The following is a 26,729-nucleotide window of genomic DNA, read 5'->3' on the forward strand; positions in this document are numbered from 1 at the left end:
TGATCGTCGGTCGGCATGGCAAGACTTCGATCGACCCGGTTGCAGCAATGGAATGCGCGCTAGAGACCTGCTGCTAGTTGTCAGGCGGTAAACAACAGGACAGCAGGCGGGTGATGGTGCCAAATATGCAGTGGCAAACGCCGGAGGAGGGGACCCTCAAGATCAAGCTAATGGGGCGTTTTCCCAAGAGTCTGGCATGGGTACAACAGGGGCGGTTCTGCAAGGCAACAACGGAAATTTCCAGACGGCATCGGCTCGATGGTTGGAATCACTAGGGTCTGCCCTCTTGGCAGAAACAGAAGCACTTCGGGATGGCGTACGGCTCGTACCAGAAGGTACCGGGGAGCGCATCATTGTAGAGACGGATTCTCAAGAGCTGGTTTCGCCGTGGACAACAGAGGGAAGCACCGGTCCGAGATCACTGCAATCTTGGACGCCGTTGAGGAGATGACTTCTAGCTTTACCTCCTTCCAGATCATACACACTAGAAGATCGGCGAATTTTGCAGCTCACTTGTGTGCCCATACAAGCGGAAGTTTCCCTTCACGCGCGTCGGCGCCGCTGGAGGTTGGATGGCCAGGACGTGCCGGCAGCGGGCCTCCGGATCTGAGCACCACGATGGAGGACGCCGGCTGCGAGGGCACCACTTGCGCGGAGAATGGGATCGAAGGGGAGGAGTATGTCGTCGCCAAAGCAGTCGTCGAAGGGTACCTGCCGCCGCCACTGATCGCGGGGATCTCGCCGCCCCCGCCGAGGACACATCGCTGGCCGGATTTAAGGACACCACCGCTGCAACGGTGACAGCAGTAGCGGAGGACAAGGCCGCGGCACCGGCGAACGCGCCAGCCAAGGTGAGTTTTCTGCCTTCTGGGCTCCTAGCCAACCTACACGACGCCGGACGACCTCGCCAACCTGCCGCCGCCATGACGCAGCACCTCCGTTCCTCGGCCTGGACCAGCACACGCCGCCGCCGTCAGACGGGCCACTACCGGACGCGACGCCTGCGACCCCTGCGCCTCCGCTCCGCTGCCTCGACGCCGCAAGGGTCGTGCGCTCCACTCCGGCACTGGCTCAATCTACAGGTGCTCATCACCCACCGGTCCCCGGCAGTCCCCATGCCGTCGCCGTCGACTACGTGTCCTGGGCCGCGGCGGCCCTACTAGGCCCTGGCTTCGATTCACCTCCAAGGTGGCGGAGTCAACCCTGCGTCCATGCCACTGACCAGGGCCCGCCGGACTAGGATTTGCGAGTTGCGACACCACTGACGTCTCCCGTGCCGGGCAACACCCTCCAGGCCCAAGGTGAGTTTCCGTCGTTTTTCCCGTCTCTCCCCTCAGATCTGAATAGGAAGGGCCCCCTATTAGTTAGTTCCTTGAAAAGCTAAACTGATACTTTTTATCAAATTAAATAGCTAATGCTGATAGTTTTTAATGACATAATGTTGTAATTTAGTACTTGAGATAACCTGTAAATTTAGAATGGCCGTGCATACTACTGGCATTTTAGACCTGGACATTCAGTTTCAATTATTGTGCATTTGGTTTCCATTGACCATGCAGTGCACCTAGCCAATAACTATGCTGATTATCCTTGAAGGTATTAGAAAATGTGAAATTTGGTTGGTATGAAATGCATCTGTCATACTATAATGTAGTAAAAGGAGCTTGTGTCGTGCTTTAAATTTCAGATCATAAATTCACTCAAGCAGTGCTGAGTGCTTACCAAAAGAAAACCAACTTTTACGTGTAATTTTTAGAACAAACTGGAAAGTTTTTACCAAATTGACTATGGTTAATCGAAACAAAAACAGAAAACTTTCAATAACCTCACCTCCCTAAATCATTGCCTTATTAATTGATCTTGACCAGGACAACTTTGCTTCGATTCCCTGAAGCGGTACTTTGCAATAATCCATAAATCCATGTTCAGGGCCAATTATTTAGAAGGCATTTCAGTTTATAATTATGTAAATGCAGAGCGCAAGGAAACAGTCAATGGTTTTGAGGAACTTTAATTTTTGGGACCAATTATAGTTCAGTTGAAATTTTAATAAGTCAATGGTAAAAGATAACTTTACCACCGGTTACAATTTGGTAAAAGATAGGAGGATACCTGATTTCAGTTTGATTCAAGACTCACCTCAAAATAAAAGTTTGTTGTAGCTTGATCTGATTTCATGGATGATATAGATTGTTCTGTGACCTAGTTTATTAGGAAAATGTGAAAATATTTGAGCTATTACTGGACATCAGCACCCAAAGCTAGCAGCTGCACACTTGTAGCGACTTACTGTTTTTTTAGTGATCTAACAGAGCTTTTAGCTGGCAGTAGGTCACCATTCTTCCAATTTCTTCTTGGCTATTTGCCATGCATCACGAGCTGGCTATTTGCCATGCTTCTTAGCTGTTTGGCTATCCAGCACAAATGAATACTGAAGTCTATTAGTCTATATTTACCCATTCAAACTTCTTCTCTGGAGGTCTCTTAGCGAGAATATCCAGGTGGAAGAAGGGAAGTCGAGTAGGGAATATCCAGTGCTTGAGAATTTGTTATTCATTACTGCATTCCATTGCCGACAACTTTGACATGTGTATTGCTGCAGACATGCTACCTTCGTCAAAGAGAAAGGACTAAAACATCAGTCCACAGAGCTCACCACAAATACCTTATCTGAACTTTTTCCTCAAATAAAATTAGTCAATTGTTCATTCCTTTTACCTGAACACAATCATTATTTAATCTGAACTGAATCAGTACCTTGCAAATAAAAGATATCTGCAGACTTGAACGTGTAGCAGACTTGATTAAAGATATCTGCAGTTTCATATTTTTGTAGCACCAAATCTGGAATTGGAGAAATTTTTTAGACATGCGGCAACGACTTTGATTATGGTGTAGTTACCTTGCTCCCACATGCTCCTATTTAGGTTAGCTTTGACCATGGCTATGTGCTCTAAAATTCCTCATAATGAAAATAGAAGTAGTTGACAGGAGGGCTGCAATTTATACAGCCTAATCAAGTGAAGAACCTGAAGAGCCCTAAAATGAGAAAAATCAGGAATTCCTCACACATGGTACAACCAACTAGATGGAGCTCAGTCAAGTATTGCTCAAACAAACTAAGATCTTTTACCCATGTTGGTACCTTGCTGCCTCTGTAGTTTACTATCCTTAACATCTCTAGCCCACCAGGAGGTCCACAAATCAACAATCAGAAATTCCATCAAAGTTTGAATCAGTTTATAGCTGAATAGAATGTTTTTTAAACCCTTTTAGACCCGAATCAGTGTTTTTCAATCCTTTGTATACCATAAGTAGTCTGTGTTATCCCTTGATTCAGTAATAAATTGCAACAAGTTATCAATATAATTTATTTTGGTTTAGTTAAACTTGTATTGATGATCCATTCTGCAAGTATTGTCGGGATAAATATATTTATGTTTATTCAGAATGAGCTTTGTTTACTTGTAGAATTAAATCAACTGTACAAATACAGATACTAAATAATTTTCTGCCACCTCCAGTGTTTGGAGCTTATACAAGTATGCCATCGACTCCATCTCAGCCATAGCAAAGATGATTCATCTCTTCTCATGTGCTTAGTTTATTTGTAGAATTAAGTCAATTGTACAAGTGCAGATACTAAATAATTTTATGCCAGATCCACAGTCTAGACCTAATACAAGTATGCCGACAACTCCATCTCATCACTAGCAAAGGTGATTTGTCTATTCTCATGCCTTGTGGTTACTAGCTCGCTACCTGATAATGAACGTAACACTATCTTGCGGTTGTTAAAGAAAAAAAATGATTTGGTTGCAATCGTGAACGCATTGATACTTTGATTAATATATGATATGTATATAATTAGCTTACTGGTCATAAATGGTCGTAGTTCAGCTCTTTACAAATCTCTGATTTGCATGACAACACCTAAGAGCAATTTAGAACTGATCTACTATATATGCTGGGTACTTGACTGTAGATAAGGAAGGGGGCCTGGTCCAAGCGGTAGAGTCTTACCACCTGTGATCGAAAGGTCCCAGGTTCGAGTCGTGGTCTCTTCGCATTGTGCAGACGAGGGTAAGGCTTGCCACTAACACCCTTTCCTAGACACCGCACAGAGCGGGAGCTTCCTGCACTGGGTACGCCCTTTATTTGACTGCTGATGAGGATATTTTGGAATGTTAAATCACTAGGGATACCTTTACGGCCCACATCATAAATAGGTTGCGTTCGTTTTTTTTTGCAATCTTCTGTATGAAATGATATGTTTCAAAAAAAAAGTACAACCTAGAAATTCACTGGAGAGGATAAAAATAGTTACTGGCATTCTAATTTCAATGTCTGTTCTATGCAGGTTCTTCTCTTCTTTGTCTCATGCTGCATCTCTTGTACGGCATTAGCATTAGGTGACCAACACTCACAGTGATTTTTGAAGCAGTCAATCCGATTCCGGTGATTAGGTGATGTCACCGTGCACTATTTCATAGATATCCCATAGTTTTCATAAGTCTGTTTATGGTACTGTGCATGACCTGAGTTTGTCCTCTTCAAACTAGGCTGCTGCTATTTATACCCAAAAAAATCGGTACTAATTACTAGTATAGATTAGACCGGATTGAAATGATAGTTTGATCGATCTTCTGATTTTTTTGTTCGTTCATGAATTGTTATCATGCATGGTCAAACGTTGTTACTTAATGGGACATGTCTTTGCAACTCTGTGAGCCCTACTGATGTGCCAATGTATACATATAACATTGAGATTTTGCAAGCCATTTTTGAACAAGCAACGTTATTAGCTTATTATCCCATTACTTTTATGTATGCAGAGTTATAGCTACCACCGCTACTGCTCTTGGAAATCAGATTATCATGCACAAGTACTGTCTGCACGCCAGTTTGTATGCAATCTCAGTGTCTCACAATCACAAGCGGATCTCTCAAGGCTCTATTTTTCTTGGTACTTTACGCTGGTGTATAGTTTCATTTGCCGTAGCCTGTAGGCATAAAAAAATTAGAGTTGAGATAAATCAGTAGAGTTGTTGAGTCTGCGACGTCACGCTCTGTGTTAATTTTATAAGCTTTGCTTTTTGAATTAAATGTCATTTTAACGACGATATTTAATTTTACAATATTATTATTTTATCGTTCGATCCGTACGTTTCCATTATAAAAAATTAATTGTTCGGTACCAACACATGGGCCACCAGTTACCGGTCACGTGATATCAGTCTGTTCGCTTACTTGTATATGATCGTGGATTATAAGTTAGAATATTATTTTTCTCTCATGTCAAACCAATCGGGAGTAAATAATCTACGGTGATTTACTGTGTGCCGAGCGGCCTTATAGTTGTGAAATTGATCCAGAACGGTACCGGCGCTTCGCCTCCCACAAGCCCCAACTTGCTGGGATCAGGAACAAAATCAACGCTACTACTCTCCCTTTCCTCCCAACTTCCGCCCGCCGGTGCCAGCCTTATTCCCCCAACTGACCAATCCAAGCAGACCCACGCGTCAGGCGCCGCCATGGCCACGTGGCGCCTCCGCCGCGCCGGCGCCGCCCTAGCTGCCTCCTCCGCTCTCGCCGCCTCATCCGCGTCCGCCTCCGGCCCCTCCGCCGCCGCCCTCGACGCAGCAAGGCAGCGCGTTGCGCAGCCGGGGGCCGCGCCGCCCCCGAGAGACACGCAGCGTGCGGCGCTGGCAGGGTCCACCCCCGCTGAGCCCCTAGACGTGCTCGTCGTTGGCGGTGGCGCCACCGGATGCGGCGTCGCACTCGATGCCGCTACCCGCGGGCTCCGGGTAGGCCTCGTGGAGCGCGAGGACTTCTCTTCTGGAACCTCCTCCCGATCCACCAAACTCATCCATGGCGGTGCGTGGCCTTCTCCAAACCCTGGGACTTACGGAATCCCCTTTTCGTGCTTTTCCCAAAATTTGGCTCCTACGAATCCTTTGTTAGAACACCACGGTCAGCAGTCTGACCAAGAGTGAAAGAACCATTCTGTAGCAGTTTGGTGAACTAATGTGGCCCTATTTGATGCTTGGTATGTTAGGGTTGGTAGTGCGATGCACTATCTTAATAGCATACATAATTATTTTCTGGCTACATTAGCAAGTGGATCTGTTGAATTTGTGTTGGAAATAGTTGTTCTACGATGGTACTGCACTTCTTTGTTAGTGGAAGTGTGGAACAATACTTGCTCTATCAAGCCTTGGCTTTGTTTGAGCAATGCAAATTTATTTCTAATATGTTTATGCCAGTCTAGGAACCTATATTGTGATACTGACCGTTCCTGACTGATGCTATTTGTCAACCTGTTGATAAAATATTTACTGTCCAATACACTATCCCTGCTACATTCAAAACATGAGGCATATCTTGCATCTAACATTCTCTAAATGTGTTTTATTTTACTTGTACATAAAGAGACATATGAGGTGAAAACATAAAAGATTCAGTAGGCAATCCTGGATATTGAATTATGCTAAAAAATTTTAAGGATAATTTCAAAATGAGATAGGAGAACAGAAAATGAACTTACCATTGCATTTTATAAGAATGTTTTCTAAGTGTCGACAGAATATCGTCGGCAGTCCACCGAGGGGTATCCCGTGATGGTAGATTTGTCGGTGGGGGTGTGCGTAATCAGGAACCGGATGGTGACACAAGGCGCAGAGATAGCGATTTAGACAGGTTCGGGCTGTCTGATCGACGTAATACCCTACGTCCTGTGTCTTTGGTGTATTGTATTGAGATGTAGTAGATAGATCTTGATGGATCGTGTCCGCTAGGGGTCCCCTGCCTCTCCTTATATAGTCTGGAGGAACAGGATTACAAGGTAAGTATCATATTTATTATTATACAATGTCTTGCGGTGCACGTCGAGCAGCGCTGTGCACGCCTTGATCTTGTGGGCTGGGCCACCCCTGTGGGCGCAGTCTATGTGGTCTGCCGTGGGCATCCGGGGGCTATACCCCCACAGCTAGTCCCCGAGCCTGACAGTAGGTGACATAGTCACGTGGTGCCCGGGTTAGAAAGTAGAAGACCAGCCGAGCAGGCAGCCAGTCCCCGGGCGTAGCCTCGAGATAAGAACAAGCACATTTACCACAAGGTGAAGTGTGCCCACTTAGTCCCCGAGCTTGCTGGAAGATGAAGAATGAATCTTGTAGCAGGGTCAAAGAAAAAGAAGTCTGAAAGCTTGCCGACGTCGTCCGACATGTGCGTATCAAGACCCAAGACGTGCTACCCAAGATCAGCACCCTGATCCGAACAGTATGGAGCAGTTTGATAGCACACCGACGAGACGTAGCAAGATTCGACCACCAAGGGAGTCCCTGGCGTAGCTGGCGATGTCCGAGTACCGAGTAGCGAGGAGTCCCCGGCGTCGCCGGTGATGACCGGGCACCGAGTAGTCCCCGGCGTAGGCGGTGATGTCCGAGCACCGAGCAGCGAGGAGTCCCCAGCGTCGCTGACGATGACCGAGCACCGAGGAGCGAGGAGTCCCCAGCGTCGCTGGTGATGACCGAGCACCGAGGAGCGAAGAGTCCCCGACGTCGCTGATGATGTCCGAGCACCGAGGAGCCAGGAGTTCTCGGCGTCGTTGGCGATGTCCGAGCACCGAAGAGCGAGGAGTCCCCGGCGTTGCTAGCGATGACCGAGCACCGAGGAGTCCCCCGCGTAGGCGGCGATGTTCGAGCAGCAAGGAGCGAGGAGTTCCCGGTGTCGCTGGCGATGACTGAGCACCGAGGAGTGAGGAGTCCCCGACGTCACTGGGATGACCGAGCGCCGAGGAGCGAGGAGTCCCCGGCGTCGCTAGCGATGACCGAGCACCGAGGAGCGAGGAGTCCCCGGCGTCACTGGCGTGTCCGAGCACCGAGGAACGAGGAGTCCTCGGCGTAGGCGGCGATGTCCGAGCACCGAGGAGCGAGGAGTCTCCGGCGTCGCTGGCGATGACCGAGCACCGAGGAGCGAGGAGTCCCCGGCGTCGCTGGCGATGACCGAGCACCGAGGAGCGAGGAGTCCCCGACGTCGCTGGCGATGTCCGAGCACCAAGGAGCGAGGAGTCCCCGGCGTCGTTGGCGATGACCGAGCACCGAGGAGCGAGGAGTCCCCGGCGTCGCTGGCGATGACCGAGCACCGAGGAGCGAGGAGTCCCCGGCGTCGTTGGCGATGACCGAGCACCGAGGAGCGAGGAGTCCTCGGCGTCGCAGGCGATGACCGAGCACCGAGGAGCGGGGAGTCCCCGGCATCGCTAGCGATGACCGAGCACCGAGGAGTCCCCGGCGTCGCTGGCGATTCTCGAGCACCGAGGAACGAGGAGTCCCTGATGGATAAGTCTGGCTGCTGTGGTCTTTGTGGGGCTGTTGTGGTCTTTGTGTTTTAGGACAACATCTTAGACTAGAGGACAACATCTAGGACAATATTTTAGACTAGCATCTAGAGGACAGCATCTAGACTAGGATCTTAGACAAGCATCTTGGCATTTGCTTGGCTGGCTAGCAGCCTATAAATATGTATCCCCAACCCCTCGGGTTTGTATGGCATTGAGAAATAAACCAGAAAATTGTCCCAACTCCTAGTGTCATCCTCTCTTGATGAGAGTAAGAATTCTGCTATTTGACTAGCATCTAGAGGACAGCATCTTAGCATCTAGACTAGGATCTTAGACAAGCATCTTGGCATTTGCTTGGCTAGCTAGCAGCCTATAAATATGTATCCCCAACCCCTCGGGTTTGTATGGCATTGAGAAATAAACCAGAAAATTGTCCCAACTGCTAGTGTCATCATCTCTCGATGAGAGTAAGAATTCTGCTACTTCCAAGAGTGAGAATTCAGCGACTAACAAGTGGTATTAAAGCCGTACTATCCTGTAGCCTGAGCATCTTCTGCTCATCTCCTCTCCCAGCCACACAACAGCCCCAGCTGCGAGCAGCAGCTCCGGCCGCTCCTACTCACTCCTCCCCCGCGCAGCTCGTCTAAAGCAGCCCTCTCCCCACGCAGCAGCCCCCGGTAGCGCGTCATGTCCGCAGGGCAGTCTCAGCGCTCGGTCGCCTCGAGCACGCGGCGTCGGCAGGAGGCCGAACTTGCCGCGGCAGAGGAACGCGAGCGAGCGGCGGCAGAGACCGCTGCGGCGGCAGCAAGGGCGTCGAGGCTGGCAGCGGCGGAGCTGGCAGTAGCCAGAGCGGAGGCGGCGAATGCAGCGCGTGCGGCGGCAGCGGAGGTCGAGGCTTTGTGCGGCAGCATTGGCAGCTCCATTTCCTCTGACGACACCGCCGACGCGGACCTCGAGCTGCTAGAGAGGGAGGCAGCGCGAGCGCGGGCGGCGCAGTGGGCAGCCGTGCACGCCCACGAGTGTGGCGGCAGCCCAGACAGGCGCGGACGCGCTGGTGGCGCTCCTGGAGGAGGCGCGCACGGCGGTGGCGCCCCTGGGGCAGCCGTGCACGCCCACGAGCGCGGCGGCAGCCCAGACAGGCGCGGACGTGTCGGCGGCGCTCCTGGAGGAGGCGCGCACGACGGTGGCGCTCCTGGAGGAGGCGCGCACGGCAACGGTGGCGGACGGGTCGATGGAGAGCGCGGCCTTCACAAGCAGCGTGACTCTCTCTTCTAGGACCGGTACCGACGGGTCGATGGAGAGCGCGGCCTTCACAGGCAGCGTGGCTCTCTCTCCCCGGATCGGTACCGTGGTTACCATGGGCTCCAGGCTGTTGTCAGGGACGTCGGTCCCGGCGGTGGGTGGCCTACCCTCACCAAGACCAACTACGTCGAGTGGGCTGCGGTGATGAGGGTAAAGCTTCAGGTGCGGCACATGTGGGAGGCAGTCTGGTACGGCGACGTCGACTACGACCTAGATCGACGGGCGCTGGATGCCCGCATCGCTGCAGTTCCGCCCGAGATGCAGTTCTCGCTTACCAACAAGCGGACTGCCAAGGAGGCTTGGGACGCCATCGCTGCGGCACACATCGGCAGCGACCGCGCCCGCAAATCCACACTGCAGGCACTTCGCAAGGAGTGGGAGAACCTGGCCTTCAAGCCAGGTGAGGACGTTGATGACTTTGCTCTCCGTCTCAACACTCTGTTGCAGAAGATGGTGCAGTTCGGCGATGACACCTACGGCGAGGAGAGAGCTGTCTTAAAGCTCTTTCGCTGCGTCCCCGAGAAGTACAAGCAGATGGCTCGCTCGATCGAGTCCCTGCTGGATCTTTCCACGATGTCGATCGAGGAGGCGATAGGTCGCCTCAAGGTCGTCGACAGCGATGAGCCACAGTCTCTCTCGGGGCCCATCATCACTGGCGGGAAGCTCCTTCTCACTCGGGAGCAGTGGCTTGCCAGTCAAGGTGACCGGAAGAAGGGGGAGCCTTCTTCCGCGATAGGCGGCCGCAAGCGTGGCAAGCCACGCAAGGCGCGCAGAGACGCCCAGGCTGGGGCGCGAGGACGTGCCGAGGGTGATGAGGGTGATGCCCGCGGAGGCGCCCAGGGCGGCGCCGCCAGCAGGCACAAGCCGGCACGAGACGACGCCTGCCGCAACTGCGGCCAGCTCGGCCATTGGGCCAAGGACTGCTGACAGCCACGACGCGGCCAGGCCCACATCGCACAGGCGGAGGATTAGGAGCCGGCTCTGTTCATGGCACATGCAGGCATTGAGCTACCTCCAGCGGCACCGGCCGCAGCGGCTCTCCTCCACCTCGACGAGCCAAAAGCACACGCCCTCCTCGACGATAGCTCCGGCAACGACAAGACTGACGGGTGGTGCCTCGACACCGGCACCACCAATCACATGACCGGTCGACGGGAGTTCTTCATCGAGCTTGACTCTAGCGTCCGAGGCTCCGTCAAGTTTGGGGATGCCTCCGGCGTGGAGATCAAGGGCGTCGGCTCCGTCATCTTCACCACCGTGTCTGGTGAGCACAGGCTGCTCACCGGAGTCTACTACATCCCCGCGTTGAGGAACTCCATCATCAGCTTGGGACAGCTGGATAAGAACGGTTCGCGCGTGGTGGTTGAGGACGGAGTCATGAGGATTTGGGATCGTCGTCGTCGCCTTCTTGCCAAGGTATCCAGAAGCGCAAATCGACTCTACGTCCTTAACGTGCAGGTGGCACAACCCCTCTGTCTCGCTGCTCGTCGGGACGACGAGGCGTGGTAGTGGCATGAGCGTTTCGGGCACCTTCACTTTGAGGCCCTGAAGCGGCTCAATGCCACGGAGATGGTGCGAGGCCTGCCGTGCCTCGACCATGTGGAGCAGCTCTGCGACGTCTGCGTGTTGATGAAGCAGAGGCGACTCCCCTTTCCACAACGGGCTAGCTTTCGAGCCAAGGAGAGGCTCGAGCTTGTGCACGGGGACTTGTGTGGCCCGGTGACACCGGCCACATCGGGAGGACGACGCTACTTCTTGCTGCTCATCGACGACCTCTCCCGTTACATGTGGGTGATGGTCCTCGGCAACAAGGGAGAAGCTGCGGACGCCATCAGGCGCGCGCAGGCTGCTGCGGAGGCGGAGTGCGGCCGCAAGCTGCGCGTGCTGCGCACCGACAACGGCGGCGAATTCACGGCGGCTGAATTCGCGTCGTACTGCGCTGACGAGGGCATTCAACGCCACTACTCCGCGCCGTACAGCCCGCAACAGAACGACGTCGTCGAGCGGCGCAACCAGACGGTTGTGGGGATGGCTCGGGCCCTCCTCAAGCAGAGGGGGATGCCGGCTGTCTTCTGGGGAGAGGCGGTGGTGACGGCCGTCTACATCCTCAATCGCTCGCCTACCAAGGCGCTCGACGGCAGGACGCCGTACGAGGCTTGGCATGGGCGCAAGCCGGCAGTCTCCCACTTGCGGGTCTTCGGCTGCCTCGCGTACGCTAAGGAGCTTGGCCACATCAGCAAGCTCGACGACAGGAGCACTCCGGGAGTGTTCATCGGCTACGCGGAGGGCTCGAAGGCCTACCGCATCCTCGACCCGAAGACACAGCGTGTGCTCACGGCGCGCGACATTGTGTTCGACGAAGGGCGAGGATGGGCGTGGGACAAGGCGGTGGACGACGGCTCGGCTCCGACGTACGACGACTTCACTGTCGAGTACGTCCACTTCGAGGGAGCTGGGGGAGTAGGCGGCTCTTCTTCGGCGAGCGTGTCTACCCCAGTCCCCGAGCCTCCACCGACCCCGGCGCCTGCTACTCCGATAGCACCACGCTCTCCAGCTAGGACCTCGGCTGCGATGAGTCCTTCGTCGGCTCCACCACAGCCGGCAACGCCACGCACTCCAGCACTGACAGGCACCACTCCGGGCACGTCTACTCCACCACCAGCTCGTGTCGAGCACGGCCCGGTTGAGCTCGCTACTCCGCTCTCTCACGACGAGGAGCGCGTCGACGCGTACCACGACGGCGAGCCGTTGCGGTACCGTACGATGGAGAACCTTCTCGACGACCAGCCGGTGCCGGGACCGGTGCCTCACGACCTGGAGGCGCAGTTGCACCTTGCGTGTGACGACGGCGAGCCTCGGTCGTTTGCAGAGGCCGAGAGACGCGGCATGGCGCGCCGCGATGCAGTTGGAGATGGATGCGGTTGAGAAGAACCGCACCTGGGAGCTTGCTGACCTTCCTCGTGGTCACCGCGCGATCACCCTTAAGTGGGTGTATAAGCTGAAGAGGGATGAAGCCGGTGCCATCGTCAAGCACATGGCTCGCTTGGTGGCACGAGGTTTCGTGCAGCAGGAGGGGGTCGACTTCGACGACGCCTTTGCTCCCGTGGCACGGATGGAGTCCGTGCGACTCCTCCTTGCGCTAGCTGTCCAGGAGGGCTGGCGTGTTCATCACATGGACGTCAAGTCGGCGTTCCTTAACGGCGACTTGAAGTAGGAGGTCTACGTGCACCAGCTGCCGGGATTTGCGATCCCCGGCAAGGAGGACAAGGTGCTCCGCCTGCGCAAGGCCCTCTATGGCTTGCGGCATGCACTGAGGGCGTGGAATGCCAAGTTGGATTCCACGCTAAAGGGGATGGGCTTCGAGCAAAGCCCGCACGAGGCGGCCATCTACCGACGGGGCAGTGGAGGTAATGCTCTGCTGGTGGGTGTCTACGTCGACGACTTGGTGATCACCGGCACCAAGGATGCGGAGGTGGCGGCATTCAAGGAAGAGATGAAGGCCACCTTCCAGATGAGTGACCTGGGGCCTCTCTTCTTCTACCTGGGAATCGAGGTGCACCAGGATGACTCCGGGATCACGCTTCGACAGACCGCCTACGCCAAGCGCGTCGTTGAGTTAGCTGGGCTCACCGACTGCAACCCAGCTCTCACTCCGATGGAGGAGAGGCTGAAGCTGAGCCGTGACAGCACGACGGAGGAGGTGGACGCTACGCAGTACCGGCGTCTTGTGGGGGGCCTTCGCTACCTCGCCCACACATGGCCGGACCTGGCATTCTCCGTCGGCTACGTTAGTCGGTTCATGCAGCGACCGACAACGGAGCACCAGCAGGCTGTGAAGAGGATCATCCGCTACGTTGTGGGGACTCTCGACTACGGCCTCTACTACCCTAGGTGCCCTGGGGCGGCACACTTCGTCGGGTACAGCGACAGCGACCACGCTGGCGACATCGACACCAGCAAGAGCACGAGCGGTGTCCTCTTCTTCCTCGGCAAGTGCCTCATTAGCTGGCAGTCGGTCAAACAGCAGGTGGTGGCCCTGTCCAGCTACGAGGCCGAGTACATAGCGGCCTCCACCGCTTCGACTCAGGCGCTCTGGCTCGCTCGACTGCTTGGTGATCTCCTCGGCAGAGACACTAGAGCGGTGGAGCTTAGGGTGGACAGCAAGTCCGCTTTGGCTCTGGCAAAGAACCCCGTCTTCCATGAACGCAGCAAGCACATCCGGGTGAGGTACCACTTTATCCGAGGCTGTCTTGAGGAAGGGAGCATCAAGGCGAGCTACATCAACACCAAGGACCAGCTTGCGGATCTGCTCACCAAGCCTCTTGGGAGGATCAAGTTCCTTGAGCTCTGCTCCAGGACCGGGATGGTTCAACTTTCCCACAAGACGACGCACAAGACTTAGGGGGAGAATGATGGATAAGTCTGGCTGCTGTGGTCTTTGTGGGGCTGTTGTGGTCTTTGTATTTTTAGGACAGCATAGGACAACATCTAGGACATCATCTTAGACTAGCATCTTGGCATATGCTTGGCTGACTAGCAGCCTATAAATATGTATCCCCAACCCCTCAGGTTGGTATGGCATTGAGAAATAAACCAGAAAATTGTCCCAACTCCTAGTGTCATCCTATCTCGATGAGAGTAAGAATTCTGCTACTTCCAAGAGTGAGAATTCAGCGACTAACAGTCCCCGGCGTCGCTGGTGATGCCCGAGCATCGAGGAGCGAGGAGTCCCCGGCGTCGCTGGCGATGACCGAGCACCAAGGAGTGAGGAATCCCCGGCGTAGACGGCGATGTCCGAGCACCGAGGAGCGATGAGTCTCCGGCATCGCTGGCGATGTCCGAGCACTGAGGAGCGAGGAGTGCCCGACGTCGCTGGCGATGACCGAGCATCGAGGAGTCCCCGGCGTCGCTGGCGATGTCCGAGCACCGAGGAGCGAGGAGTTCCCGGCGTCGCTGGCGATGACCGAGCACCGAGGAGTCCCCGGCATAGGCGGTGATGTTCGAGCACCAAGGAATCCCCGGCGTAGCTGGCGACGTTCGTGCGGTGAATTGTGCCCACTTAGTCCTCGAGCACAAAGAATCCGAGCGCTGAGTAACCGGCGTAGCTGGCGATGAAGCACGAGCGGCGAACAGTCTGGTCAACTGGTCAGTGGCGAAGTGAGCATTGAGTAGAAGCGACCGGCGAACAATCTGATCAACTGGATGACGACGAAGTCGATGAACCAAGCAGTCCGACCAGTTGATCGGTGGAGAAGTCCGAGCACCAGGTGGTCTGATCACCTGGACGATGACCCTGCAATACAAACATGTAGAACGGGTAGTACATGATGTAAAAATATATGAACTTCGGAGGAAAAAAATAGCGTATGTAGATCGACGATCAGTTGGAGCGAAGATGTATTTATATTTAATATAAACCGCCCGACCAGTTAGTGTGTAGCTGAGTCTCTAGCCTTAGCTAACCCATAGCCCATAACGTCGAGCGCGGAGCCCGTGCATGTGTAGGAGGAACAGGCGTCACCAAGGAACCGCTGCCGACCACCCATAACGCAAAGCGCGGAGCCCGTAGCACGTGTAGGGAGGAGCCGGAGACAGGACCGTCTCTGGAGGCGTCCGAGCATCAACGTGACTGTTCGAGGGTTCGGAAAATCGTTTGGAGAGCAAATATGGAGAAAACAGTTTGGAGAAATATTATGGCGATATACGGAGATTGGAGAATATTTAGAAGAATATTAAAGCGTGACTTAGCTTTAGATGGAGCGTCTGGTCGGCGACGTATGGCGTTATCTGGTCGGCGTTGACGGTGAGCACCTGGCAGGTGGTGAGTTGTCGGTGAAGACGACCTCAGAGGTGGTTCCGAGATCAGATCTGCTGTCGCGAGGGTTGGTGTAGCCAGCGATGAATCGTCGTCGTGGTCCGGCATGGATCTCCACGAGATTGATGACGAGAACGAGCTGTTGATTTGAGGTCCATCTGACTCGCCATGGATCAAGCGCATACCCCTACCTGGCACGCCAACTGTCGACAGAATATCGTCGGCAGTCCACCGAGGGGTATCCCGTGATGGTAGATTTGTCGGTGGGGATGCGCGTAATCAGGAAGCGGATGGTGACACAAGGCGCAGGGACAGCGATTTAGACAGGTTTGGGCCGTCTGATCGACGTAATACCCTACGTCGTGTGTCTTTGGTGTATTGTATTAAGACGTAGTAGATAGATCTTGATGGATCGTGTCCGCTAGGGGTCCCCTGCCTCTCCTTATATAGTCTGGAGGAGCAGGGTTACAAGGTAAGTATCCTATTTGGTACTATACAATGTCTTGCGGTGCATGCCGAGCAGCGCCGTGCACGCCTTGATCTTGTGGGCTGGGCCACCCCTGGGGGCGCAGTCCATGTGGTCTGCCGTGGGTATCCGGGGGCCATACCCCCACACTAAGGTTCTTATTACTCAACTTTGTTGGGACCTTTTCGTGTCGATTTGATGGTCAATCCAAAACCTTTTCCAAGGTTCCTAAAATTAGTTGGTTTTTCACTTGATATACCATGCCAACTATGTCTAATTTGCTGTTAACTTTGACCCAACGAAAATATAAGGTTAATCTTCTCCCTGTTGCTGTGAAAATGTCTTGCTTTTGTGTTCCCTCTTCTTGTGTTCCCTCTTACTGAATACTGATGCAATAAATTTATTCAGCTTTCTGCCATAGTAACATCATTTGCAGATAGATGGCTAGCTTGAAACAAATGCATGGATAAACATATTATTATAAAGATTGGGTAAAACTTTTGTAATTTAAAAAAAATACTTTGTGACACAGAAAAGGCTTAATTACGAACAAGAAATACCTGCTCCAGTTTTTTGTGCCTTTTTGGGATTGAAAACTTAATTTATCGTTGTCCCTTATTATATTGCATTCAATTTGTACAGGTGTGCGCTACTTGGAGAAGGCAGTGTTCAATCTTGATTACGGGCAGCTGAAACTTGTTTTTCATGCACTTAAGGAACGCAAGCAGGTTATTGAGAATGCTCCCCATTTGTGCCATGCTTTGCCATGCATGACTCCTTGCTTTAACTGGTTTGAGGTTGTATACTACTGGTTTGGTTTGAAGTTTTATGATCTTGTTGCTGGAAGAAGGCTACTACATTTGTCACGATATTATTCTGTAGATGAATCAGTTGAGCTTTTCCCAACCCTTGCAAAAAATGTCCACGATCGTAGCCTAAGAGGAACAGTTGTGTACTATGATGGTCAAATGAATGACTCTCGGCTGAATGTGGGGTTGGCATGCACTGCTGCAGTTGTTGGTGCAGCTGTTCTCAATTATGCTGAAGTGGTCTCCCTCATTAAGGACGGTTCAGGAGAGAGAATCATTGGTGCACGCATTCGTGACACACTATCAGGTAGAATAAAGTATGTACTATCTCTACTCGCTATATGAAATAACCATCTTAGAGAGTGGTTCAAGTTATCTGTTTTCTTTGATAGTTATGTGTATCTTTCCTCCATACTTAACTGATGAATACAAACAGTCTTTCTAGTTTCTAATGCCATTGTTTATATATTGGTATTTCTGAATGCTTCTGCAGTTTCTGTTCTTGTTCAGAATTTGATTTTGGTTGAGTATTTGTGCTATTCATTCTGAGTTCTGGATGGAGGCATTTAATTTAAGAACAAACTTTAGAGCTGTGAAACTTCTGGCTTGGTCACTTAATGTTTTTTACCATCATATAGCACTGTTGAGTTTTTATTCTTATAGAGTTTGACTTAAGGTTATTAAATGACCAGTTTAGTAGCTTTCTCCAACTGTTTTAGGAGGAGTTAGCTGACAAATCTGTTGTACATAATTTACGAAAACTTAAATTACATGTTGTGTTACTATTTTTTTTGAAAGTAAATGTTGGGTTACTATTTTAACAATACATAGTTCTGATCTCTGAAGAAATTCTTGCACCTTAAGATGTCTATATGAAGTTACTTTAAGTATCATGTTTAAAAGTAATGCATTTTCTTTTGAAATGAATTATTGCTTTAGTTAATTTCTTTCTTTGTTGATGTTAGCATTATTAATATTTAACAGAAATTTGAAACAAAGAATCACTTTGTGCTTTCTATCGTAAGGAATTTTTTTTAGGTAAACAATTGAAACTGTGGATAATAATCCACCTCCTTCCGGGAATGGAAACTTCAGACGAAAACTCCGTTCGTCTATTGATCTTGCTCTTCTGCTTATCTTTGTTTTAAGCTTTTAGATTAGATGCTGGCTTTCCAAGATCCATTAGCCTAATTTACTATTCAGTTCATTGTTAGGTGCCTCAAATCATTAAACATAAACAGTCCTACATCCTTAATCTATTGCCAGTTGCTAACTCTAACAAGAATACAATATGTGCGAACGGGTCTCTAGCTGAGTTGGTTAGGTGGCTATAGTAGCTCCTTAGTTCCTGGGTTCGACTCTGAGCAAATTTCATGCTGCGGTTAAAAAAAATCCCCTGTCCCATGCCAAAGCACATGTCTAAGGCCCGCCCCTGGTCATGGTTGTTCTCACATGGGCTATGTTGCCACTGTGTATGGGTGGGGCGGAGGTCAGGGGCTTTCTCGACCTGCATGAGAAGGTCTTCTTCTTAATGCAATGCCCCCTGGTCATGGTTGTTCTCACATGGGCTATGTTGCCACTGTGTATGGGTGGGGCGGAGGTCGGGGGCTTTCTCGACCTGCATGAGAAGGTCTTCTTAATGCAATGCCCAGGGGCTGTCCTACCCCCCGCAGGTCAATTTTTTTAAGAATACAATATGTTCTGAAAAATTAAGATGCTGATATTTTTTCCCTCAAAAATATGTTGTTTTTATTAAACAAGTATGGATGTGTATTTCACACTTCTATATATTTTGCGCTTTTCATTTAGTTGGAAGATAATTCTGCAAGATGCTAACATCTTGACGGTAATCATTTATATCTGTGGATGATGGCTGCTACATGGCAAAAGGAGTTAAGGATTGATGTGGCTGTCGTGTCACCCAAAACCACCCAAAAGGAGAAAAAAATGTCTTGGATGTAATTTGAACTTGTTTTGAGAGTTGGATCTGGTTTTGGAGACGAAGAACCAAAACGAAACATTGAAACCAGGGGAAAAGTTGTGCTTGAAATAAACCTTCTCATTTTTTACTATAGCAACATGTCATTGCACATTCTGTGTGAAATTGTGGATTGCCAACTTGACGAGTATTTTAGCCATACTACATATTTTGGCATATGATTCTGTTTTGTTGGTTGCCACATGTTAAGCACATATGTGAAATTGATTGTGTCATCCACTTGGTGTTTTAATAATGCAGCACTGTCTAGAGTATTGCTGCTTATACAACAACAACAACAACAAAGCCAAGTCCCAAACAAGTTGGGTAGGCTAGAGTTGAAACCAAGTAGAAGCAATCAAGGTTCAGGCATGTGAATAGCTGTCTTCCAAGCACTCCTATCTAAGGTTAAGTCTTTGGGTATATTCCATCCTTTCAAGTCTCCTTTTATTGCCTCTACCCAAGTCAACTTCGGTCTTCCTCTACCTCGCTTCACGTTATTATCCTGGCTTAGGATTCCACTACGCACCGGTGCCTCAGAAGGTCTCCGTTGGACATGTCCAAACCATCTCAACCGGTGTTGGACAAACTTTTCTTCAATTGGTGCTACCCCTAATCTATCACGTATATCATCGTTCCGAACTCGATCCCTTCTTGTATGACCGCAAATCCAACGCAACATAATGCTTGCAAATGTGTCGTCACTTATGTAACTGTCTAGAGTATTGCTGCTTATGTAACTGTAAAATAATCCTTGTGTGGTCACTTAATGCTTGCAAATGTGTCGTTTTTTTTCCATGATGGGAAACCTGAATTTCATTACCATAAGCAACGAAATTCCAGCAAAGATTACCTGAATTTTCACCTAATGCTTGCAAATATGTGTCAGGTAAGGAGTTTGAAACCTTTGCAAAGGTGATTGTTAATGCAGCTGGACCATTCTGTGACTCTGTGAGGAAGATGGCTAACAGTAACGTAGCACCTATGATCTGTCCTAGTAGTGGAGTGCACATTGTACTTCCTGATTACTACTCCCCTGAAGGGATGGGGCTAATTGTCCTTAAAACCAAGGATGGCAGAGTTGTATTTATGTTACCATGGTTAGGAAGGACCGTTGCGGGAACAACTGATTCTAGCACAGCAGTAACAATGCTTCCTGAACCACATGAGGATGAAATACAGTTCATATTGGATGCAATCTCTGACTATCTTAATGTTCAGGTGTGTTTGCATATATGCTATCCTTTTCTTTACATGCTAAAGTAATGTTGTAAAGTTCTTTTGTTATTGTAGTGTTGTTTCACATATTTTCATCTTGTATTTGTTTGCAAAACTGGAGATGGAGGAACATTTTAGTTGCTAGTTTAAACTCGTTTCAGTTTTGTGCTTTATGAAGCCAAAACACATCTTAGTTTGTTGAGTTTACTGCATGAATGTGGGTGGCAGTCCACTTTAAGTATTATGAGGATGCTGCATCACTATGCTAGTATGCTCTACCTTGCTCTGTCTCCACATGTTAGATTACTAAAGAGCTCTTCTATCGGATGCTTCTAGAAGGGAAGTTAATTTAGCAATCTACATGTTATGAAATCCTACATTCTATATCAACCTCCACAGCTACTTAGTATTCTGTTTAATGAACCATTTTTTAGAGGAAGAAAAAGCATTTAATGATCCCTTTGTTGCTGTACTGTTTGAGAAAAAAAGGCTGTTGCTAATTACTAACCATGTATGTCAACATGCTGTATAAGGACTGGTTAGCCTCTTTGGAATCCAATGGGATCAAATGGTTACATAGTTTAAATCTTCTTTTATAGTGATGATCTACTTTTAACCTCCATTTGAAGTGCGTCCATAATCTACTGTGTATTCTTTTTAGTTTCATACTAAAAAGTACTTTGTGAGACTGTAATTAGAATCATATTTTCCAACACAAATGGAGAAATATTGACTGTACAAATATAACTTTAATGTCTTCATTCATCAGGTAAGGCGTTCAGATGTTCTTTCTGCCTGGAGTGGTATACGTCCTTTGGCTATGGATCCATCAGCAAAGAATACTGAGAGTATTTCTCGAGATCATGTTGTATTTGAAGACTACCCCGGGCTAATAACAATTACTGGTGGAAAATGGACAACCTATAGGAGGTAAGGCCTACATAATTGCTACTATAATTTATATTTATTGGTGGAATTGATAGGATGAAACTGGCTTGACTTGGTCAAGCATTCAGCATTGCCAATTTACTTATTGGGCCTATCTATTTTTTTTAACGAAAAGTGTTGTGGACACATTTGTAGGCGAGAAACGTATGTGTGCCACTAGAAGTATTAAGTTCCATGCGCCGACCAGTTCAACCCAAAAGCTTAAGCTGATGGGGAGAGGTGGGCAATTCACTTATATTCCAACACTCCCCCTCACGTGGAGGCTCCCTCAGGCCTCAGACGTGGAATAGGAGCAGGCAACAATTATTTTAATTAATTGCGCTAACCAGGATTCAAACTCGAGACCTCTAGCTTTGATACCATATTAAGTTGCATGCACCGACCAGTTGAACCGAAAAGCTTAAGCTGATGGGTATATTCCAACAAGAAGGAACTGGCATTCACAAGTGGCTAGTTAAGTTGTTAGAGTTTGTTTCAGATTAGTTGTGAGAGGATAAGTAGCAAGTTTGTTAGCACCATCTCTACTTATAGAGTTTGACAAATTGATTGTAATCAAGCAAAAATAATGAACGTAAGAACTCAGAACCTCTTCTTGAGGGCAAGTGCAGCATATCTCTGCCTCTATCACTCCCTAACCCAGCCAACTACCAATCTAGACATGTCAAAAAGTTAAGATATGCCTACAGCTACAATTATGATGACTGCATTGTCATATGCAGATGGAAATTATGATTTATGAAAATGAGTAGAGCCTGACTATCTAGCAGAAACAAGGCTGCTTCATGTTTTTTTGTAAGAAAATATTTTTTTTTTCTCCCGAACAACGCTGGAGAGCTGCGTGTCATTTCATTAAGGTAGAAAAAACACAAGTACAAAGAGTTAGGCAAAAAGCTGAACCCGAACAAGAACGCACATCCACAACCAAACGACCCCCCAGAGGAAAAGACCACAAAAAAATAGAAAAGCCCTGACCAAGGACCACCCGGAAAACTAGAGAACTATGAAGCTGGTGACCCAGCGAGGAGGGCCTGGAGCTTGGAAGCACCAGCCCAGCACCATATGGTGCTCTCAACAACCACTGTTTGCAGGAGAGCCTGAAGGTTTGACTGCAATCCTTCAAGCACACATGAGTTTTGATGCTTCCAAATCTCCCAAGCCACAAGAATGATAAGGGAGTTTAGCCCTTTCCGTGTCTCCTTTGGCACCCCTCTGATCACACTCCACCAGCTAGAGAAACTTGTCCCTAACACAGGTGCTACAACAGCCAGATTTAGTCATTGTAAACAGAAAAACCAAACCTGCCGAGAGAAAACACATGGGTCTAGCAAATGCTGGATTGTTTCCTCAGCTTGGTCACAGAACGGGCAGGCAGTTGGATGAGGCAATCCCCGCTTGGCTAGCTGGTCTGCAGTCCAACATCTGTTGTTGAAAGCCAACCACAAGAAGTATTTGCAGTGCAAAGGGGCCCAACTCTTCCAGATTCTCCTCCAAGGGGTGAACTTGATGGTTCCAACGAAGAATGCGGCGTAAGCTGACTTGCTGCTGTAGACCCTGGATTGGGTTAGCTTCCAACGATGCTGATCAGGGACACCTGAGTGTAGAATTAGGCTATCCACCAAGTCCCATACCAGCAGGTACTCCACCACTACCTGAACTGTTAGGGCCCCTTTGATATCACACACCCAATTCCTACTTTGGAGTGACTGAACAACAGTCCGAGCTTTGACTGCCCTTCTTGGGATTGCCTGAATAAGAAAATAAATTACCATCTAGCTATCATATGCTCGCGGGCAATGCCTATATTAGTCTCTGCCATTTCCATGGTGCCTAGCCAAACTCTGCCCTGCTTGTATTGCACCTCCACTGTTTTGTTCATCTGCATTGTGCCTAGCATAAATTGCACCTTATTTAACTCATGATCTGGGTGCCTTGGGAGGGGTTTGCTGGTGTGGAACAGTCCCATCCGCTCATGGCTGCAGGAAATCGTGAGAAAATAAAGGGATGATGATGATGAGTCAATGAGAAAGATTTGGCAAGCGGGGATTAGCTGATACAATATTAGAATTTTGCTAAGAATTACTTGTTTCCCTCCATTTTTTGGGTTACTTTAGAGTGGTGATTGTTGAAAGACAATGGGGAAACACGAGTGAACTATGCAGACGCTGCCACCAAATCTCACTTTGAAGTAGCATAGCATATATAATATATATTACAATCAGAGTGTCATGTAATTTACTGGCAGTACTTCATTTTAGTTTGACTGTCAGCTCTGCTTAAGGCAAAACCACATGGGTTGTCTTTTGCTATTAGGATATATTTACCCTTAGCCCCTTCCACAAAAGATCCTCTGTGGTGCACTACAAGTTATTCCATTGTTGAATTCTAATGAGCTTGTTTGTTCAGTATGGCTGAAGATGCTGTAAATGCAGCAGTCAGGTCTGGGAATTTGAAACCAGCTAATGGTTGTGTGACCGATAATTTGCATATTGTTGGTGGATATGGATGGGATCCTGCTTCTTTTACAGTTCTTGCTCAGAATTATAAGCGAATGAAAAAGACATATGGTGGCAAGGTTATTCCAGGTGCAATGGACAGTGCTGTATCGAAACATTTGTCACATGCATATGGAACTTTGGCTGAACAAGTGGCTACTATTGCCCAGGTGTGTTCTCCTTCCGGTAGCGCTATTTATGTGAACTCTGTTCTAGTACGATGGAAAAGAAAAATAAAGATCTTGCTTCAATTTGTCTTTGCATTTGTTGGGGGAGTAAAATGTTATATGCGTGGTTTTCAAGGCGCCACCTATGCAATGAGGTGTGCTGGGACTCTGGGCATCCCAGTTACCGTGACAAAAAGTTCAGCAAAAGAGAGGGAGAGAGAAGAGATGAACAGGAGAGGAGCTGGTCAGCAGGCCAACAACCTGCAGCCACTGCCATACTCGCTGGCTCTGAGCCACAGAACTTGCTTTGGTCAGCTGTGGCAGTCAATCTGGAAAGGGGTGTCAGCAGCGGTCGGTTTGAGGGAACAGAGCAGTTAGGTAAGGGAAGGAACAGGGAGAAGTTGCGGGCGGTAGTAGCACATCTGGTGAATGAGCAGGAAGCAAGAGGCACCAAGATGGGGAGGGGAGAGGGAGGGGAAGGTTGCAGGCGGGAGCACTGATCTGGCAAACGAGTGGCAAGCGAGAGGCAATGAGAGAAATAGAGGGAGGGGAGGGAGGGAGAAAGGGAGTGGTAGATTATGCTAGGGGACGGGGTATAGGGGCTGCACCAGTCCCCTTCTTACTCCTTTTTTATGTTCCCTGTTCCTCCTCCATGCTGCTTTTTTGCAGTTTCTTATATTGGTATGGCGTTGTCTTGCCTCGTCTTATAAGTGCCTTGGTATCGACTAGGTGATTGAAAGAGGCTGGCTTGCCACGCCTCGTGTTACCACCTTAAGAACCAGTGGTCTGCGTAAGCTTATTAAGCATGACTGATTGGAATAATGATGCACTGCAGTTTATTTGTAGTTTCTTTTGAAACCAAAAACTTATTTTCTTCCGTGAGTTAATGGATTATTTATAATTGAATATATAATTAGCAAGCCATGAATTTTGTAACATCTTGAGGATGGAATAACATGTCAAATTTGAGTCAGTTTTGGCCTTTGGAAGAAAAGTTGTTCACCAAAGCGAACAATAATGTTTGTAAATATAGTTTATAGGATAAGAACCCATCATGTTGTACCATTTCAAAATCAATTGCCAGATTTTTGGATCAAGATATATGTGTTCAGTGGTGGGATCGCATAGTTGCTCTGTTTCTTTTTTGCATAGATATGCATAAATGTTTGTGTGAAAAGGTCACAGGTGACAAGGTAACCTTCAGATCCCCAGCAGTGGGGTGTTTTCTAGTTTATTTGTTGTCGCCTTTCTGTTATCATTTCTGTATTTTTGAAAACCTTGCAAGATTCCTATTGTATGCATTCTGATGTCTTGAAAAATTTCCACTAAAATGGAGTCAAGCAATGTGATTTGCATCCTGAATTCCTGACAGCCAGCTTTCTTTGTTTAGGAGAAGTTGGGTCATCAACCTAAGTGCCGTGTCACCTGTGTGTGCATGTGCCAAAACTTATAAATCTAATTCCATGTTTCAATAGAACTGTATCAATGATGTACACATTAATAGTGCTAGGTTCTTTTTGACATGAGTGTCTACATGATTCCCTTGTATTATTTCTCTAGTACTATTGAAGATTGCTTAGGCCCTGGCTATCGCAAACTAGTCAGCATTAATACTTTTATTTAAGGTATTTATGTAAATTTTTGAAAGAAAGGTATTTATGTAAATTATCTATATGGATTAAAACTACACATTCATGGCATGTTTTCATGTTGTGTGACAACTCAGATTATTGCATTCATGAATCTCCCCATTTTTTCCGTTCAATGGATGATCAATATGGAACTGAAACCCATGGCTAATTTGTTTGTCTGAAAAATGTGGTACCTATTTTTTGGCCATTCATAATATTTGTACTTCTTAAATAATTTTAGAACGAAGGCTTGGGAAAGAGCCTTGCTCATGGATACCCATTTTTGGAAGCTGAAGTAGCATACTGTGCTCGTTATGAATACTGTGAATCTGCTGTGGACTTTGTTGCAAGGAGATGCCGGCTTGCTTTCCTTGACACAGATGCTGCTGGTAGAGCATTGCCCCGAATCATTGAAATTTTAGCTTCAGAGCACAAGTGGGACAAGGCAAGGGAGAAGGTGGAGCTGCAGAAGAGTAGAGAGTTCTTGGAAACATTCAAGTCATCTAAGAACGCCCAATTCCGTGATGGGAAACATAATGGTAAGAAGAGGTTCATTAATGTGCTCCTCTTCTCTGCATTCAATTTATGTTTTAATTTTATCGCATCATGTGCAGGACCATGACCAAATACGCAGTTTTGTGAATAAGCGTGGCTCTTATACACAAGTTCTCTTGACCAAGCAGGCTCCGATACAAGAGTGAGCCCGTGAATGTTGAAAGGTTCGGTTTCCACATTTCCACGCATGGCTGTGAAATCGATGTGCTGATTTCCAGCAGAATAAGATGTACATGTAAATACCCCCAGCGTATTAGTCGATTTAAAAATAAACTGGAATCAAGACCAAAGATTTCTTGCTCCTCAACCTAGAATTTACACCTTTTTCCTCCTACGAGACTATTTCTCCTCCCCTGTTGATGCATCGGATACAACCACTGTCGCTAACTCGCTATTGTCATTAAGACTCGCAGGTATTAAGTAGGGATGAAAATGGATCGAATACGGACGGATATCACCGATATTACATTTGTTTTCATATTTTTGTCCGGATTCGGATTCGAATACGGATAGTGTCAACTATGTTGGATAGGATACGATTGGATATCGACATCATAAATATGCAATTTGAGTATTCGGATACGGATACGGTATCGGATGTTGGATATCCGGACTCGGATATGGATAGATCTCAACCTCTCTAAACGGATTCGGTTTCAAATACGGTTGGAAAATATCTGTACCGTTTTCATCCCTAATATTAAGCCTTTTTGGCCATTGTCTTCGCTAGATATTTTGTTTTTGTTGCCTGCCTGGCCGACGACCATGGCCTTGCCCTAGCTGGCGCTGCTTGCGCTTGGCCACCGATGACGAGCTCTGGCCACCTATGGCGACTGGCCGTCCATAGGTGGTGGTCCAGGAGGTGCATACTTATATCTTCGCCATAGGTGGTTGTCCAGGAGGTGCATACTTATATCTTGTATATATATGTTATTTCGCGTTGGTGAGTAGAACATTCATGAAGATCAATTTGTATTGCATGTTGCATTTCATAATTTGCACTCCCTCTA

General features: G+C 48.6%; 1 protein-coding gene across 6 annotated transcripts; it reads left to right on the forward strand.

The window, feature by feature from the left end:
* The first annotated feature begins 140 nt into the window (after positions 1-140).
* On the forward strand, positions 141-26,286 carry LOC136495282 (glycerol-3-phosphate dehydrogenase SDP6, mitochondrial-like). 6 transcript variants are annotated; one of them, XM_066491246.1, is made up of 12 exons: positions 142-851; positions 933-1,301; positions 3,525-3,719; positions 3,986-4,083; positions 4,361-4,466; positions 4,836-4,966; positions 16,564-17,037; positions 19,598-19,929; positions 20,696-20,856; positions 23,278-23,536; positions 25,406-25,703; positions 25,779-26,285. In XM_066491246.1, exons 6-12 carry the CDS (start codon positions 4,879-4,881, stop codon positions 25,784-25,786), a joined length of 1,620 nt encoding a protein of 539 aa, XP_066347343.1. In that variant the 5' UTR covers positions 142-851; positions 933-1,301; positions 3,525-3,719; positions 3,986-4,083; positions 4,361-4,466; positions 4,836-4,878; the 3' UTR covers positions 25,787-26,285. The 6 variants fall into 6 exon arrangements, with proteins under 6 accessions (XP_066347347.1, XP_066347343.1, XP_066347344.1 ...); XM_066491247.1 differs by having other exon boundaries at positions 3,662-3,719; XM_066491248.1 differs by lacking the exon at positions 3,986-4,083.
* The last annotated feature ends 443 nt before the right edge of the window (positions 26,287-26,729 follow it).

The sequence above is a fragment of the Miscanthus floridulus genome, chromosome 12, assembly GCF_019320115.1.
Source record: "Miscanthus floridulus cultivar M001 chromosome 12, ASM1932011v1, whole genome shotgun sequence".
NCBI classification, from domain to species: Eukaryota; Viridiplantae; Streptophyta; class Magnoliopsida; order Poales; family Poaceae; genus Miscanthus; species Miscanthus floridulus.

Coding starts and splice junctions, on each gene's coding strand:
- LOC136495282 (XM_066491245.1), top strand. CDS start 5,535: ATGGCCACGTGGCGCCTCCGCCGCGCCGGCGCCGCCCTAGCTGCCTCC. Junction 17,038..19,597: donor CATTCGTGACACACTATCAG/GTAGAATAAAGT, acceptor AATATGTGTCAG/GTAAGGAGTTTGAAACCTTT. Junction 23,537..25,405: donor AAGTGGCTACTATTGCCCAG/GTGTGTTCTCCT, acceptor AAATAATTTTAG/AACGAAGGCTTGGGAAAGAG.